Genomic DNA, 20,041 nt, shown 5'->3' with positions numbered 1-20,041 from the left:
CCTTAGGGCACCTCCAGCAAGGAGGTGCCAGATCTGCCTGGCTGCCGGCATTGAAGAAACACAACTTCAAGTAGAGGAGTTTATAGTGTGGGCAGTGTGTCTCTGAGGATGGCGGCATAGTTGTTCTCCAGATCAGTTGGGTAAAATCTGACACACAGTGAGTGACTGTCAGTCACTGACTATGTGTTATGGTCAGATCAGTTATCATGATCTGAGGGTGGCCGCTGCAGCCAGGGCAGTGTCTGCTGAGCCTGAACTAAACCCGACAATTTTGTGCAGTTTAGTCAGACTCAAGGAGATCTATGCATGCTGATAGTTGCAGGTATGAGGTATTATAAAATAGATTACTTGTCTTCTGAGACTGATTTGATCATTTTCTGTCCAGTGAGATATAATTGAGTAGTGTCTAAGTTTGCTTATTAAAGCTGTCAAATAGGTGAACATAACCACATAATAGATGGATTGTGGTTTTATTTCTTTTTAAGTTATGGCTTTGAATTTGAGAACAGTTTATTAATTAATGTTCCCTTTGCAGTCTATTTAAACTAGAATACATGTGTAATTATAAGCAGTACTAGAATATTTTAGCAACAGCTATCCGGTAATCTCAGGAAATTGAGGGCTTTGTGGTTGTTATCTCAGAGAAGGATATAACACAGCAGAGAAAATCTTCAAATGTTGTAATAAAGTTAATGCAATCAAACTTGAATTACAAATATTCATATTTATTTATAGATATTACTACCCAAATAACCCTATAAAGTTGTTTGTCTATGAAGAAAAAAACAAACCTAAAACGCAGGCAGCTTTAAAACGCCTGTGTCCAGCAGCAAGCAGCAACTGCTCTCAGTGTTGCAGTTGCTGTGTGCTGGACACAGGAGTTTTATAGTTGCGTTCACTGTCTGTACTGTGATTACTTAAGAGTTTGTCAGACACAGATTGTCAGTCAGGGACCTGTCTGATAAGCAGGGTCAAACTATAGCATCCAATTCCAACATGATTGCTGCTGGTGCTGAAAGTAAGTTGTACCTTCTAATTAGTAACATGGTCCTAGTGCCCTTCTCTAAATGTGTTTATGAATATGTGCATGCATCTGTTTGTGTGTATAAAGGGGTGTGTGTGTGAGTGTAAATATATGTGTATGTGTGTATGTGTAAATATGTGTGTGTAAATATGTGTGTGTAAATATGTGTGCGTAAATATGTGTGCGTAAATATGTGTGCATGTGTGTGTGTGTAAATATGTGCATATATGTGTAATTGTATGTGTGTGTGTGTGTAATTGTATGTGTATATGTGTGTTTGTGAATATGTGTGTGTAATTGTATGTGTATATGTGTGTGTGTAAATGTGTGTATGTGTAAATATGTGTGTGTAAATATGTATGTGTAAATATATGTGTATATGTGTGTGTGTGTGTGTAAATATGTGCATATGTGTGTAATTGTATGTGTGTGTGTGTAATTGTATGTGTATATGTGTGTGTGTGAATATGTGTGTAATTGTATGTGTGTGTGTGAATATGTGTGTGTAATTGTATGTGTATATGTGTGTGTGTAAATATGTGTGTGTAATTGTATGGGTGTAAATGTGTGTGTGTAAATATATATGTGTGTGTGATTGTATGTGTAAGTATATATGTGTGTGTGCATGTGTAAATATGTATGTGTGTGCTTAAATATGTGCTTTTTATTTGGTTTTCATATCTCTTTAACTGGCAGTAGGATGGTATGTAATCTGGTGGGGTGGCGGCAAAATGTATCCTTGCCTATGTGGCCAAAAATCCTAGCACTGGCCCTGGTCTCATGCTCCTGTAAGATATAAGTGATCACCGTAAAAATGGCAAAAATCTGCTGTAGTTCTTAAAGTGCTGTTATTATAGTCCATATAATTTACACTAACACTCACCTAATGTATTTACTGTATGGGGCAGAGCTGCTACCCTCTAAATACAGCAAACATAACACAAAATGCTGGAAGCTTTAAAGAGGTAATTACTCATTTTCAAATGAGGGGTCTAATGCCCCTTTAGATAGCAAATGATTGAAAGAGTCATAGACATATAGAACATAAGGGGGTGAGGTATTCCCTGTGTTGCCAAACACAATACATAGTAAGACTTGATTTGAAAGTAAAAAGTAGAACGTTTTGTGTAATTGCACAATTTTTGTGTAATTCTGTAATGCCTCAGCAGTGAAGAGGTTAAAAAGGGACATGAAACCAATTTTTTCTTTCATGATTCAGATAGAACATGGCATTTTAAAAAACTTTCCAATTTACTTCTATAATCACATTTGCTTCATTCTTTTGTATCCTTTGTTGAAGGAGCAGCAATGCACTACTGGGAGTGATAGCTGAACACATCAATAAACCAATGAAGAGAGACATATCTGCAGTCACCAATCAGTAGCTAGCTCCAAGTAGTGCAACAAGGATACCAAGAGAACAAAGCAAATTAGATAATATACATAAATTGGAAAGTTGCTTAAAATTGCATGCTCTATCTAAATCATGAAATAAAAATGTGTTTCATGTCCCTTATAAAAAAAAAAAAATCTGAATAGTGGCCATGTTGTTTTACCATACTGGCAGTTATACTGCCCAGTGTGCTTTTACTTGATGGATAGTATGTTTAAAGGGATAGTGTACTGTAAAATGAGTTGCCCCTTAAAGGGATATGAAACCCTAATGTTTTCTTTCCTGATTCAGATAGAGCATGCAATTTTAAGCAACTTTCTAATTTACTTCTATTATAATTTTTTTCCCGTTCTCTTGGTATCTCTATTTGAAAAGCAGGAATATAAGCTTAGGAACCGGACCATTTTTGGTTCAGCACCTGGGTAGCGCTAAATGTAGCCACCAATCAGCAAGCACTACACAGGGTTCTGTCATTTCTACTTACTTATAGCTGCAGTTATACTAACCTCTCCCTCTGTTTATCTTGCCCTCCACCAACCTAAAATATTTGTGTTAACAGATACCTCTATTTTCTCACCTTAGGGGATGTCCGAAGAAGCACAGACCTCTCATCTGGGTATTTTTCCAGTCTCCAGGGACCTTTACTGGATGATTTTCTCAGCACCAGCCAGCAGCGCCGGTAAATCTAGAGCCAAAAAACAACATCAGAGTTAAAAGGAGGTACAAAGATTTATGGATTGGTGATGAGAAATTTATGGATTGGTGATCTTAAAAAGAGAGAGACGATCCTTTGCTTGAACTCACAATATGTTGCGTAATGTAAAACTAAGGAATGGAGAATTGGGCAGTAAAACTTAACTTTTAATATAAGTAATAACAAAATTACACAAATAAAATGTATAAGAAGATCATTTTTAATACAGAAAGACATCAGTGCGTGTCTCTTAGGACAGATAATCCCATTGTGGAACTAAGTAGGTTACTTTAATTGCAGAGCATTTGAAAAAATAACATGATATTTGGTTATACATGCGAAGACACATTTTTGCTATGCCCCCCTTCCCGTACAAATAATATATCCTGCCATTGCTGCTTCTTAACAAAATGCTCTAGTGATGTGTTAAGCAGATATAGATAACTATTTTATCTATAAAACAGAAAATAGATTTTAAATACTACATAAAACTGGACTGTTAATCTGATTTATTAAACCTGTCATAGTTATAATGATTCATTTATGCATGACATAATAATATATGAAAGTGGTGGCTCTGCACAACATAGCAAATCAGTGGTGGCTCTGCATAATGAATCAAACAGTGGTGACAATATACAAAACACATGAACCTGGAGACAGATTGACCTCTTTTCTTTACAACCATTACACCTAGACTGATAATAGCATGACTAACAAGAAAATGTATAAAGCTGTAGGCGGATATGTTCTCAAGCAAAGAACCTGTCCAACCGCAATCACCACTTGGGTAAATTTAAGACTGCATAAGAGCTCTGTTGTTCAGTCTAGCCTCCTGATCTTGGACAACTAATTGCATGAGAGCAGGGCCTGTCAATCACCCAAACAAGTTTGAGGTGTTTTATCTCTGGCACCTAGCATAAGAAGCAGATATTGCATCTTACATTTCTGACTGCAAGTTCTCAGAAGCTGCATATGCTACAATAAATCACTTTAACTTGCAGTGGAGTACTGACAGGTTTTGGCCAAGGGACCAGTACAGATCACACTTGTGTCACTATATAGTGATGATAATGAGCATTTATATACGTATTAATACAACACACTGCACTATATAATAATGCTGGGAGTCTATACACTAATAAACATGTTGCACTGTATTATTAATGCAGAGTACATATACACTGATAACATATATGCTGCACTGTATAATGATGTAGAGGGTTCATACACTGTAAAACAGAACAGGTTGCCCTGTATAATGATGATGGGTGCCTATACATTGATGGTGCTACATAATGATGACAAAAATGTATACACTGAAAAACATAAATTATGCTTACCTGATCATTTCTTTTTCTGCCATTGGAAAGAGTCCACAGCTGCATTCATTACTTTTGGGAAAATAAGAACCTGGCCACCAGGAGGAGGCAAAGACACCCCAGCCAAAGGCTTAAATACTCCTCCCTCTTCCCTCATCCCCCACTCATTCTGCCGAGGAACAAGGAACAGTAGAAGAAATATCAGGGTGAAAAAAGGTGCCAGAAGAATAAAAAGACGCCCCATGTAGAAAAAGGGTGGGGAGCTGTGGACTCTTTCCAACGGAAGAAAAGGAAATTATCAGGTAAGCATAATTTATGTTTTTCTTCCTAATTGGAAAGAGTCCACAGCTACATTCATTACTTTTGGGAAAACAATACCCAAGCTAAAGAGGACACTGAATACCAAAACGGGAGGGTACAATAAGCGGCCCATTCTGAGGGCACCAAGCCAGAAACCACTACCCAACAAAAACCCTGCTTCGTCCGAAGCCGAGAAAACTTTGAAAAGAAAAGGCCCCAAGGGCACTGACCCACAGATAGTCCAGAATCCTAGCTAGAGACCGCAAAATCGGACTCAACTGAGCCAACAGTCCTCCAGGAGACAACGTCGCCCAACAGGCGGTCCCTCACCCCTCACTAATGAGGGGAACACCAGCCTAAACCCCCCAATGGATAAGGCAAGGAAGAACCAAAGGGGAACCGAAAAGTCACCACAAAATCCATAAAAGGAAAACCCCCAATAGCGAGCCCAGCTCACAAAGACCAAAATGGGTCCTGACAGACAAGGGAAGGGGAGGCTACGCCCAGACCAAGCAGAAACCAGAGGTTTAGGACCGGGCCTCGAAACAGAGAAACCTCTCTCTCAACATCGTGCAAAAGCACCGAAAGGCAACTGAAGACGGAGTCCTCACATCGTCAGAACTAAGAATACTATCATATTCAGACAAAAAAAAAGAATGTGTAACAGACCCAGACAAAAAACCCTGAGTCAAGAACACGCAGCCATCATTAGGATGACACATAAGAATACTTGCTGAGAAGTAAAAAGCGGCCAGCAAGAGAACAGATTGCAAAAGTAGAACTCCCAGACAGAGGGCACACTCTAGGCAATCAAAGCCGCTAGACCTACACACAGGGCTCCAAAAGGGGAAGCCCATAACCTCAACAAGACCCACTGCACCCCCAAGAGAGAGAGAGGTTACACCCAGAACCCGGAAAGTGAATGGTAAGCCAGGACCCTCAGCTTGAAAACCCAGGGGGCTAGCTACAATGCCAACCTAGATCCTGAAGATGACAGAGCATCTCAGAACCCACTCCTAACCAGGCCGGCCAAGCATTGGTAGGTCTTGAAAACAGGGAAACAAAACCCCAACACCAGCTCAAAAACGAGCGGAAGAATGGCCACAGCCATCCCAACAGAGCACGGGTGCCCGACTCCTTAGAAACAGACGACAAGGCCTCAGACCCAAAGGAATCTAACAAAAGGCCCACCATAGTCTCGACATGGAGCCAGCAAGACTCCATATGGAATGTAACAACCCAGAGAAAAACACCATCTCTGAAAGGTTAACTCTCAGTTCCAACCTCCTGAATCCAAGAGAATCCCTAAGAAAAGGGACCACACCTCCATAAGGAGGAGGAGAATAAGCCCCCCACCCTAATGAAAGGGATCGGGCCAAAAAAACAGAGCACCTGCCCATAAGACACAAAGCCACAGGCTAAAGGAGAGATCAATCTCCAACGCCGATGAACTTGGAAGGAATCCCCCTTAGGAATTAGATTGCTAACACACATCCAATGTGCAATAACTGCAGCAGAGACACTGCAAACCCATTCACCTGCAGAGCAGTGAATCCATACGGTTACCACAGCAAGCTGACCAAGGAAAACCGACCATAAAGGTGTAATCAAACCTAATGAGCATCAGCACTCAGACAACCTGGCCAACCGTGACCAGATCAATTAGTCCAAGGAAAAGGACATAGCCCAAGATCCCAGGAACTGGGGAACCCAGAACCAGCCCTAGAGCCAAAAGGTCCGGCAACAACTCAACAAAGGAAAACACTGAGCGAAGCCTCAGCAACTGGAAGCACCAGGGAGAAAACAGATCCGAGTCCCCAATTGTTTAAACAAACAATATCCGAGAACTTAACACCTCATCTGACATAAAAAAACAGACCACAGGGAGATATCAATGCAATATCCAGATCAACCCGGATAACAAGATAACTCGCAAGTCCCGACCCAAAGAAGAGACCACCCCTTGCCAAAGTCCAATGCTCCAAAGGAGCGTTAAAACCCGTACAACGACACTAGAGCCCATAGACTCTCAAACAGCCGCAGGACAACAAGCAAGGGGAAACCCGAGGCCAAAAGGCTGGTCTCCACATCACCTCCATACAATCAGAGGATCATAAAGAGAAAAGGACGCACAGCATCCCCAGTACTGAGCAAAGCCTAAGGAGACCACACCCAGTGCCCCTAACAGGGAACGACCATATCCTGGAGGGTAACCCAGGTCCCTGAAAGGAGACCTAACTCACATGGAGACAACAGAGAAAGACCAAAAGGTCTCATAAAAACAGCTAGACAGTACACCGTCAATATGCAATAGCTGCAGCTGGTCACATTCTGCAACCCATCCGCTGCAAGGCAGCTGAACTACCGAATAAACTAATAGCTGCTGAGAACAAAGTCCAGAAGGACAATTCCCAGGGCCTCAAAAGAAAAAAGGCCAAACCGCCCAACTCGGCGGCAAGAGGGCGCAAGCCCACCAACCCTCCACTACATGGGTCTGACAACCCCAGACACAAGAGAGAGAGATGCAGCGGAACTCCACTGATCCAATCATTCAAATTGAAGGCTATAAGGACTGAGACAATCCTTCCTGGCTCATGGACCCACCGGTCCTCTAGAATGCTTAGTTGAACACAGAGGATAACATAAGCACTCAGCGCCTCTACAGGACCAGCCAAGCAGAGCGGCGCCACTTGTCCGAACAGCTACCAGACAGAACTGAACCCAAACAGGACCAGCCTGCAATCAGGGTCCTAACCGTCAAGCCGCCTAAATCCTCCCTCAGAGGGGAAGAAGGAAAACAGACAGGACATCCTATCGGATGAAAATAAAATACAAGGCAACCCATAGGGTAACACCCAAGAAGAAACAGGCCTACCGCAGGACCAGCCAAACGGAGCCCTGATCTTCCCAAAAAAACTGGGAAAGATCTCAATACATGGACAATCAGGAGATTACATCATCCCCACATGTCTAATGAGGTGCACCATTCGAAGAGCAGACTGAGTATTCCCGTATCCGATAAGGATAGTCATTCAATAAAAAAAAAAACCATGTCTGAGTAACACTCGAAGGCGCGCAATTCTGTAATGAAAGGCACAACACTCAGGGACAGTCGCACCCGCAGGGAACTGTACAGTCCAAGGTGGAATACCAGGGACAACAGGAGCAGGAAAGGGAAGGCACCACCCTGTCCTCAAACTGTATTCAATTTAGGAAATAAAGGTTTATCAGGCACTATGACCTCTGGAACCCCTGAATTCGCCCAAAACTTCCTTTAGAAGAAGCGCAAATTCCTAAAACTAAAGTCTGGTTCCTCCGCAGCTGGAGGTTGAGAGGCAGCAGACTCTGACCCAGAAAGGTCATACTCTGAAGTCTAAGAAAGAACTTTATACTCGGATAACCCTATCAGTTAAATCCAAAAATTATTTGATGTACTCTGGGAAGGAGTGCAATATGTAACCTTTCGCTTGCGCTTAGCAGGGCAAGGTAAAGCATTAAGGCCGCAGACACCGCCGTCTGAACTGCATAGTAAAGTCTTGAGAAAAAAAGGACCCCTCCAGATGGAGAATGAGCAATGCTACGGGAAAACTGCATGTGTATAGAGATGACCATGTAGGGTACGCACCTCACTGAACGACAACTCCTCAGAGGTGGAAGGCTCCGTGATATCAAACATGTCTGATATTATCATATTATCAAGGCATATGGAACATAATTGAGAGGGGGACTAGGGCCTCCTCACCATATAAACAGGAATTGCTATTTAGGAATAGAGGGAGTGCCCTCTAAAGAAACCGAATCCTCCATCACTAGTGCAATAACCGGAGAACTAGAGAGATAAAACATCCTCTATAAAATAACGGCACCTCTATACCCCAATGGCTGGGGCACTCACCACCTCCTATGACCCAGACAGTACAGAGATGTATGACTCCTCTCTGATAGTCACAAAAGAGGGAATGAATCACATAGTGCACAATGCAGGACCGTCCCTGCTACGAGAGAAAGCGCGCCAAGCTTGTAAGCTGCATGGCTCTCAAAGTGAAAGTGAAACCTGCATATTCCATAACAGCCTAAGAGCCCATAAGCTCTCACACATAAAGCAGCATAAAATCAAATAAACATATAAAATTATTATTCCCCCCTGTTCAATAATCCCCCTAAGGAGATATTAACCCTTGATTCTATAAAGATAAAAGGTGCCACACTGTGACCCTGTCTTCTGTGTTAACATCATGTAATAAAAAAATGAAATGATCTTACTACCAGAATCTACGCCGTGGAACAGGAACACGGCCCTTCAAGTGTGACAGGTCGTAGCATTGCTCCTGACATGGACTTGAGAGAAGCAGTCTGCGAAACTCGTCAACGCCGATTGTTGTAGGAGCTGTTGATATGAGTCGGGATGGTGTCACAAAGGGAAGCTCCCTCTGCATCTTCCGACTCTAACTTTCACCCAGACCCTCACTGAGAAGCTTATAGGGCTACTTAAAACTCCTGTCCAATTGCGAAGAGTAGTACCCTCCATAAGAGACAAAACAACTTCTGACATTTCTCTGCCAACCTCCTGGGACGAAAGGCAAAGAATGACTGTGGGATGAGGGAGGAGTATTTAAGCCTTTGGCTGGGGTGTCTTTGCCTCCTCCTGGTGGTCAGGTTCTTATTTTCCCAAAAGTAATGAATGCAGCTGTGGACTCTTTCCAATTAGGAAGAAAATTAACACACTGACTGATTATTGATGAAATATAATAAGACACAAGTAAGGCTAAATAGTAAGAGAATGCCCAGTAACAAAAAGGCAAACACAAGAAAGATGGTAAAAAAAAAAAAAAACAACAAAAACAAAAGAAGAAAAATAGAGATGGATACTCAATGGTTATACATGTCAGCTATAACATAGTGAAAACTACCTGTAGCTGCCTGCATTAAACCAACAACTAACAACCCTTATTATACACCATCTAGTAGCTAAATAAACGTATTTACAGGGTTCACAGATATGTGTCGGGTTATCTACTGAACTCGTCTCTCAAACACGTAGCAGTTTATATACTTTAAAGTTACCTTATATGAATTTATGTTTTGTTAGCAGCACATAGGACACACATTTATGACAGACCTAGCCCGGTTTGCTGCCATTTTGTTCCCTTTTTAGGAACTTGAATTCTATGTACTTGATGCAAACAAAATATTATCAGTCAGTTGGAGTGTTGAAAGCTGTACTTCAGATGTGTTTACAAGTAATAACTTACAATAGCTGATGCCAAAGTTGAAACTGCCAAGTTATAGCAACAAACGAAGCATTGCATTTCCTGGGTGTGCAGATAGGTTAGCTGGACTGAAATGTCTTACTAAACGTATGGGCTTAAAGGGACATGATACCCCAACATTTTATTCCATGATTCAGATAAATCACTGGTTTTCAAACCTGTCCTCAGACCTCCCTAACAGGCCAGATTTTCAGGATTACCATGGGTGAGAGCAGGTAAAATAACCATGTTTATTAACCAGCTGATTATTTCACCTGTGCTCTAGCTTGAAAACCAGTGAGATAAAGCATACAATTGTAAACAACTTTCTTCTATTATTCCATTTGCTTTGTTCCTTTGGCATCCTTTGTTGCAAATCATACCTAGGTAGGCTAGGAGCTAGCTGCTTATTGGTGTCTGTACATATATACCACTTATCTGAATCATGGGGACAAATTGATTTTATTTCACTTTAATTGAATCAGACATAAAAATAAAACACACTAAAATGATGTTGGTCTAAACTACCATGCAGGTCTCAACCTATAAACAACCATTCATTCAAGAGTTGAAAACACATGCATACAGATCAGACTAATTTCTTCACTCATCTACATATATGAGTTTAAAGGTACACTAAAGGGACATAAAACAAGTTGGGATAGAGACAAAATATAATAGTATGTATTTTTATTACTTTACCTGCAAATTTTTACTGCAGTGCCTCGACCATTAACCCTTTCTTTTTAGTTTCTGAATTGTAAAGCTCTAACTCCCCCCACACATTTCCTTCTATGGCTGTATCTATATCTATTGTTATTTTGATAGAATGCAAAAGTGAACAGGGATTATCTGCTGAAGCATGTCTCAACGCTGTGAACTTAGTTAAAATACAATGCCTGTGTCTAAACACTGATAGGGGGGGTGGAGTTGGCTGCTCCAGGCAGCTTAGGTATGTAATTCATTTTGCTTATTTTTGAAAATTATTCTAAAATACTTGCCAGCTATTTTTAAACATTTTTTTTATGCAAACTATTTTTAATTAATTAGTCCTTTTAGGATATGCACAGATCTCAACCTGTTTTATGTCCCTTAAAACACTAAATAAAAGCTAGATAGGGTGCTGCATTCAAAGAAAGATTAGTCTGAGAATAACATGTAGATGTTTTTTAAGTTTAATTAGCTGTTTAAATAGTGACAAAATAAGTGTAAAGTTTTAGTATCTATAAAACAATGGGAGAAGCCATGTTGTAACTTAGTTTATCTTCTCTGCTGTGGCCAATTAGAGACATTTATAACTAGGTCACTAGAGTGTGCAGCCAATGGCTGTGTGGAATATAACAGTGTTCTGCACTTCCATTTCTAACAGGAACGGAAAAGCTCACAATTTCAGAATGGAATTACAGGAAAAGGGGGGGAAAATAAATAATGAAAGTATATTGCAGAGGTTTTTTTTATATATACAATTTATCATTTTATATTACTCTCTCAAAGTGTTTAATGTCCCTTTAAGAAGGTTTCTAGTTCCCTGTAAAACTCCTCTGCCAAATAAGTGGAACTGCAAAGTCTTTCATCTACAGCAATGATCTATCTTGATTTGAAGGGACATACAGTTTACATTTATTCTTCTAAACATCTGAAAAACACTCCTAATTTATGATTTGAACACCGAATAAGAAACATGTAAAACGTCTAAAAATACATTGTAACAGTTTCACACCAAAGATATGGTCTATTGTCATTGGAGAGCTGCAATTCAAAGTGTTCTGATATGTTTCCAAGACAAACTGAGTATGCTAATATGTGTAAGGCTCAATATGACATACAGTTATGGCCAAAAATATTGGCACCTGTGTATTTCTGTCAGATAATGCACTACTTCGCCCAGAAAATTGTTGCAATCACAAATGTTTAGGCATTCTCATGTTTATTTCTTTTGTTTGTATTGGTATGACACAAAAAGTGGAGGGAAAAAAAGCCAAATCTGACACATTCCACGGTTCCTGTAACCATCAATGAGTTTCTTACACCTCTCTACTGGAATTTTGGACCACTCTTCTTTTGCCAACTGCTCCAGGTCCCTCAGATTGGAAGGGCTCCTTTTCCCAACTGCTGGTTTGAGATCTCTCCACAGGTGCTCTATGGGATTGAGGTCTGGATCCATTGCTGGCCAGTTCAGTACTCACCAGCACTTTGTCTTAAACCATTTCAGGGTGCTTTATGACGTGTGCTTTGGGTCATTGTCCTGCTGTAAGACCCATGACCTCTGACGGAGACCCAACTTTCTGACACTGGGCCCTTCATTGCACCACAGAATTATTTGGTAGTCTTCAGATTTCATAATGCCATGCACACAGTCAAGATATCCAGAGCCTGAAGCTGCAAAACAACCCCAAAACATCAGTGAACCTCCACCATGTTTGGCTGTAGGGACAGTATTCTTTTCTTTAAAAGCCTTGTTTCTTTTTCTGAAAACAGTAGACTGATGGGCTTTGCCAAAAAGTTGTAATTTTGTTTTGTCTGTCCACAGCACATTCTCCCAAAAAGATTTTGGCTTCCTAATGCAAGTTTTGGCAAACTCCAATCTAGCTTTTTTATGTTTACGTGTCAGCAGTGAGGGGCCTCCTGCGTCTCCTACCATATCGTCCCTTTTCATTCAGATGACAACGTATAATGCAAGCTGACACATTTGTACCTTGTGCCTGAAGGTCAGCTTGAATTTGTCTGGAAGTTGATTGAGTTCTTTATCCACCAAACAATCCTTTGTTGCATTCTTTGATCAATTTTTCTCTTTCGTCCACATCCAGGGAGATTAGCTACAGTGCCATGGGCTGTAAACTTCTTGACAATGTTGCGCACAGTGGACACAGGAACATTAAAGTGAATGTAAATTTTGATGCTAAAGTGCCCAGTTTTTAAAAATTCGATTAAAAACAGGGGCACTTTAATTCATCAAAATTTACATTTCACTCCTGTTGTGAAAAAATGTTTTAAACTTGACAGCAGCTCCAGCTTCCTCCAGTCTTTGCAAGCCATTTCTGATGTCAGAAATGATGAATAGGTCATCCTCCAATCACGGCTTCCCCCCCACCGGGGGAATCAGTGTCTGATTCAACACTGTGATTGGAGGAAGCCGGATTCCTCATTTTAGACTCAGGAAGAGGCTTTGTAACGGGGGGGAGGAAGCTGGAGCTGCTGTCAAGATTAAAAGGTAAGTTTTTTTTCACAACAGAAGTGAAATGTAAATTTTGATGAATTAAAGTGCCCCTGTTATTAAACGAATTTTTAAAAAACGGGCACTTTAGCATCAAAATTTACATTTACTTTAATATTGCTGGAGATGGACTTGCAACCTTAAAATTGTCTATGCTTTTCCAAAATTTTTGTTCTCAAATCCTCAGACAATTCTTTGCTGCCCTCTCTCTCTTTTCCATGCTCAGTGTGGCACACAGAGACACACAATAGAAAGGTTGAGCCAATTTTTCACCATTTTAACTGGTTGCCGGTGTGATTTCTATATTGTCAGCACCTGTTAATTGATACAGGTGAGTTTAATTACAAATTACAGGAGCATCACAAACTTGGAATGCAATTATTTCTTACAATTTTGAGAAGGTGCAAATTTTGTCCAGTCTATTTTTGGAGTTTTGCTTGGAATTTGTCAGATTTGGGGGGGGGTTGCTCCACTTTTTTTGTGTCACACCAATACAAACAAAATAAACATGAGAATGCCTAAACATTTGTAATTGCAAGAATTTTCTGGGCGAAGTGGTGCATTATCTGAGAGAAATGCAGGGGTGCCAATATTTTGACTGTTCATTTATAGATCATCCATTGTTTCTGGGATCACCAAGGGGCATATCTATCAAGCTCCGGAAGGAGCTTGATGGCCCGTGTTTCTGGCGAGTCTTCAGAGCTGCTCCATAACCTGTCCGCCTGCTCTGAGCAGGTGGACAGACATCGCCGGAAATCAACCCGATTGAGTACGATCGGGTTGATTGACAACCCCCTGCTGGCGGACGATTGGCCGCGAGTCTGCAGGGGGCGGCGTTGCACCAGCATATTGCTCTCCGTATTCAGCGAGGTCTGGCGGACCTGATACGCACAGGTCCGCCAGACTTTGATAATTAGGGGCCCAAGTCTACAGTTATACATTTAAGGATCTAGGGAAAGCTCCTAATGTATGGTTTGAACATAAATATGCCACTATTCTACTGAAAAAATGTATATCATCATAGGTGCAGCTGATCTATTGTTGCAGAATTGCAATTTAAACTGTTTTATTTTTCATTACAATGATGATTCCTGACATGCATATTCAAGTTTAATACACAATATAACATACATTCAGGACCACTCCTTATTTCAGGATTAAATGGTGTACATTCAGTTATCAAATATGACACATCAGAAAGTCACCTCAGGAATACATATTTTTTTAAACTGTCATTTAACCCACTGGGGACCATTATTTCCAAAATAATTTTCTGCTGTTATGGCTTAAAGGGACAGTCTACTTGAAAATGTTTTATTGTTTCAAACGATAGCAAATCCCTTTATTACCTGTTCTCCAGTTTTGCATAACCAACACTTATATTAATATACTTTTTACCTCTGTGATTACCTTGTATCCAAGCCTCTGCAGACTGCCCCCTTATTTCAGATCTTTTAAAAGACTTGCATTTTAACCAATCACGCGAGTAAACACAATGTTCTCTATGATAAACATGAATTAGCACTGTCTAACTATGAAAAACTGTCAAAATGCACTGAGGTAAGAAGCGGCCTTTTAACGGCTTAGAAATCAGTTTGCGTCTACTTAGGTTTAGCTTTTAACAAAGAAAACTTAAAGTACTATGCAAATTTTATGATAAAAGCATGCCCTATCTGAATCATAAAAGTTTAATGTTGACTTGACTGTCCCTTTAAATACATTTGATATAGAATCATGCAGCAGATTTGAATGATTAAAGGGACAGTCTAATCCAGGGTTCTTCAAACCATGGGTCGGGACACATTACTGGGTCACACCACCATTTTGATGAATTAGTGCCCGGTTTTTAATAAACCTATTAAAAACAAGGGCACTTTAATTAATCAAAATTGACATTTCACTGTTTTCTTCAAAAACATACCTTTTAATCCTGAATGCCGCTCCATCGATTCCCCCGGCCGTCGGAAGCCTCTGCAGACGTCAGAAATGACGAATCAGGCTTCCTCCAATCACAGCTTCCCCCCCAGGGAAATCTTGGCCTGATGCAACGCTGTGATTGGAGGAAGCCGGATTCGTCATTTTGGACCCGTGAAGATGGCTTGCGACGGGTGGAGGAAGTGCTGGAGCGGCTGCCAGGATTAAAAGGTAAGTTTTTGAAGAAAACAGTGAAATGTCAATTTTGATTAATTAAAATGCCCTTGTTTTAAATAGGTTTAATGGACCTTCACTTTAATTGGAAGCATGTCTGAAAAAATAAGCCTGCCCAAATTATGTCTTCAATATTTTTTCAGAACTAGATTTCATAGACTTGAATTGGATAAACATGCAAATACCTATCTGATCATGGCTTTTTGAAGACATTCATAATAGTAAACAGTTAATGGTAAATTAATTATTTAATATTGATACACCCGCTGATATGCCTTATATAATTTGAAATATACAGCTTGCAATTTAGCTGTATAGTTGGAACTGGAGAGAATGGTACAAATATACTTAAATATTCAATTTTCGTGTTTGATTTGAATATCTTGGTTAAGCTTTAACTGTTCTCATAACCTATTTTGAGAAAGTTATGACTTCCATATTATATTTTATGCCCTTTTTTTAGGAGTTAAGAACCATTGATGTAATTTTCTACGTCAGATATAGTTTCAGGTCTTTGTAGCTTAGTCTCAGCTAGGATGGGAGCTCTCCTTTTGTGTAACAACTTTGTGTGCAATGTCGACAGTATGGTCATAGCAAGACGTAGGTAACCAAGAGTCGTGTATAGCATTAATGTATTTTACAATAAGACTTCTCTTTTGGACTATGTCTATATCTTCACGGCTCTGGATCTGTGTCTGTGGAGGATTCAGATTCAAAATGAAGCTCAGGCAGAAGCTCTAGGGGGGGGGGGGGGGGGGGGTTTGTGGACAATTTAAAAAAAAAAAAAAAAAAAACACGCCGATTCCTGACTTGACTTTGTTTTATATATCAGGGCTCATCAAATGTATTAAAAATCTAGGAGTCAGTCCATAAATTTAGTAGCCAGAAACTGTCCACATACTTTTAACAATATAGTGTATATAAAGAACATCAGAATTTAAAGCAAGTTATTATTATTATTATCATCATCATCATCATCAGGTATTTGTAGAGCGCCAACAGATTCTGCAGCAGTTACTTTATACTTCACGTTAAATCTTTTTACTTGCACGTAACTCCAGTGTGCTGGTGCTCTTATTTTATTTATATATATATATATATATATATATATATATATATATATATATATATATATATATATATATAAAAGTCTAAAAAAAATAGATGAGTGGAGGAATAGCGGCACAATTTTAACCGTTTGTGACAGTTTGAAAATCCTATAAAACAGACAGTCACTCCAATTCATCCTTGTGAAGATCATAGAGAGTAAGAGGACTTTGGTGGGTTATGTGATACCTCTCAGCTACTTACAATTCTCATAATACTTGAAGCACTGGCTCCATATGCTTAGCCTGAGTTTGGCTGAAGGGAAAACACACTTTCACAGGCTTGAAGTCTTTTTCACAAACTTTAGATAACCTATTCCCTTTCATAGGATATGCCTTACCACCACCCCTCCCTTAAATGGGCCATTCTCTTGTATAGGCAGGACCCCACTCACTCAATCGCACTTTGGCCTTGCCCTTCTTACCCACTGGCCCATCTCACTCAAGCCCAGCCCTTCTGACCCACTGGCCCATCTCACTCAAGCCCAGCCCTTCTGACCCACTGGCCCATCTCACTCAAGCCCAGCCCTTCTGACCCACTGACCCATCTCACTCAGGCCTAGCCCTTCTGACCCACTGGCTCATCTCACTCAGGCCTAGCCCTTCTGACCCACTGGCTCATCTCACTCAGGCCTAGCCCTTCTGACCCACTGGCCTATCTCACTCTGGCCCAGAATCCCATACAGGATGGGCAACAACTCATTGGCCCAGCCCCCCTCAAAGTCTGGTTCCATAATAGTAAAATCTCCTGTTCTGCCTCAGCCTCTATTACAAAGTTGGCATCATTCCCTTTCCTCTCACTGGTCAAGCCTATATAAAGGCTGGAACCCCTTACTTACAAGTCCATGCCACTTTCTTTCTTGCCAACCCCATCTAACGGGCTGGACTACATCCAATCCTTGCATGCCCCACAAGCTGGATGCCATGTGGGGCACGCAACGATTAGATGAAGTCGGATTCATCATTGCTCAGCTAAATGAAGTATTAGATGCGGGCAGAGGAACAGCGTGATGTTTACCATCACAAAATGGTAAATATTTTACAAATAAAGCGTCTTAAAAAATGTAATCAATGAAAGTGCCCCTGTTTTGAAGACTAATTGTATATACTGTGCATTACATAAGGAATGTTAACAATCACTTTAACCACTCCCAAATACAATACATTCTATATATCATTCTGGCCTTTTTCTTCATCACCAGAACACACTTGCTGACACAATATAATCATTGCTATTTTAAGATCACTAGACTGATTAACCTTTTACCGCCGTTATGCAGTTGTATTCCATCCAAATGGTGCGGGGCTTTAGCGCCGTTAGAACGAAATACGTCATAGCCGTTGGATATCCTGAAACCAACTGCGCTTCCTGGATTTGATCGCGGTCTGGAGGGCGTTCCTAGCCCCCAAGGCAGAACATACAGTGATGTGAGATGTAATCGCAGAAAATGCAGCATGTCTGCAGAAAGGACATGTGCAGGAATTGTTAGCGCTTGAACTTTGTAGTGCTGCTCCACATTAGACAGTTCTCTTCAAACAGAGCTGTGCTCTGGCTGCACTGTATAAATGTTCCTTAACACAGTGAATCCAGGGCAAAGTGCTGTTTGAAGTGAGCAGTCAAATATGCAGTAGCGCTGCAAAGCAGCAGCGCATTGCTTGTTGACTGGCTCTCAGAGATTTTTTCAAATCCGCCCCTTAGCCTTTTCCAGTGTGCAAAGCTGTTTATTCTGAATGTAAAAGCACTGCATCTTTTTATTACTACATTTCTATGTTAGACCAAGAGAAAAGTTAACAGATTTATTAAAGAGACATTTTAAAATGTCTTTTTTTTTTTGCATGCAGCTAATTTGCAATGCATTTTCAACTACTGCACTATATTATAAAACATTAAAAATTGCTGTATTCTTCAGTTAACCAACACATTGCAATTGAACTGGTGCCTTAGTGTAGCGGTCTAATTAAAAATTGAATTTCATTTAAAAATGACCTGCAGAAAAAAATTCACAAAAAAATCTCATTGCAGAAAGTAAAGAAAAGTTCTGCCTCTGGGTTCCTAGCATCATAGGGAGGCCCCCCAGACCCGATCCCATAATTGAAATCTCGCGATCGCATTATGACCCTGTCATGAAAGGGTTAATGAAGAGCCAGAGAAGCATGTTGCTATATATATATATATATATATATATATATATATATATATATATATATATATATATATATATATATATATATATATACACACACACAGGGAGCGCAGAATTATTAGGCAAGTTGTATTTTTGAGGATTAATTTTATTATTGAACAACAACCATGTTCTCAATGAACCCAAAAAACTCATTAATATGAAAGCTGAATAGTTTTGGAAGTAGTTTTTAGTTTGTTTTTAGTTATAGCTATTTTAGGGGGATATCTGTGTGTGCAGGTGACTATTACTGTGCATAATTATTAGGCAACTTAACAAAAAACAAATATATACCCATTTCAATTATTTATTTTTACCAGTGAAACCAATATAACATCTCAATATTCACAAATATACATTTCTGACATTCAAAAACAAAACAAAAACAAATCAGTGACCAATATAGCCACCTTTCTTTGCAAGGACACTCAAAAGCCTGCCATCCATGGATTCTGTCAGTGTTTTGATCTGTTCACCATCAACATTGCGTGCAGCAGCAACCACAGCCTCCCAGACACTGTTCAGAGAGGTGTACTGTTTTCCCTCCTTGTAAATCTCACATTTGATGATGGACCACAGGTTCTCAATGGGGTTCAGATCAGGTGAACAAGGAGGCCATGTCATTAGATTTTCTTCTTTTATACCCTTTCTTGCCAGCCACGCTGTGGAGTACTTGGACGCGTGTGATGGAGCATTGTCCTGCATGAAAATCATGTTTTTCTTGAAGGATGCAGACTTCTTCCTGTACCACTGCTTGAAGAAGGTGTCTTCCAGAAACTGGCAGTAGGACTGGGAGTTGAGCTTGACTCCATCCTCAACCCGAAAAGGCCCCACAAGCTCATCTTTGATGATACCAGCCCAAACCAGTACTCCACCTCCACCTTGCTGGCGTCTGAGTCGGACTGGAGCTCTCTGCCCTTTACCAATCCAGCCACGGGCCCATCCATCTGGCCCATCAAGACTCACTCTCATTTCATCAGTCCATAAAACCTTAGAAAAATCAGTCTTGAGATATTTCTTGGCCCAGTCTTGACGTTTCAGCTTGTGTGTCTTGTTCAGTGGTGGTCGTCTTTCAGCCTTTCTTACCTTGGCCATGTCTCGGAGTATTGCACACCTTGTGCTTTTGGGCACTCCAGTGATGTTGCAGCTCTGAAATATGGCCAAACTGGTGGCAAGTGGCATCTTGGCAGCTGCACGCTTGACTTTTCTCAGTTCATGGGCAGTTATTTTGCGCCTTGGTTTTTCCACACGCTTCTTGCGACCCTGTTGACTATTTTGAATGAAACGCTTGATTGTTCGATGATCACGCTTCAGAAGCTTTGCAATTATAAGAGTGCTGCATCCCTCTGCAAGATATCTCACTATTTTTGACTTTTCTGAGCCTGTTAAGTCCTTCTTTTGACCCATT

General features: G+C 40.4%; 1 protein-coding gene across 1 annotated transcript in view; it reads right to left on the bottom strand.

Moving 5' to 3' along the window:
- DOK4 (docking protein 4) overlaps positions 1 to 20,041 on the bottom strand; it is a 141,408-nt gene that overhangs the window by 111,869 nt on the left and 9,498 nt on the right. The window contains exon 2 of the mRNA XM_053702775.1: positions 2,995 to 3,102. Coding sequence (XP_053558750.1) covers positions 2,995 to 3,102 — 108 coding nt within the window. The remainder of the gene's footprint in view (positions 1 to 2,994; positions 3,103 to 20,041) is intronic.

Source organism: Bombina bombina, chromosome 1 (assembly GCF_027579735.1).
Source record: "Bombina bombina isolate aBomBom1 chromosome 1, aBomBom1.pri, whole genome shotgun sequence".
NCBI lineage: Eukaryota > Metazoa > Chordata > Amphibia > Anura > Bombinatoridae > Bombina > Bombina bombina.
This window is presented reverse-complemented; position numbering and strand designations above follow the sequence as displayed.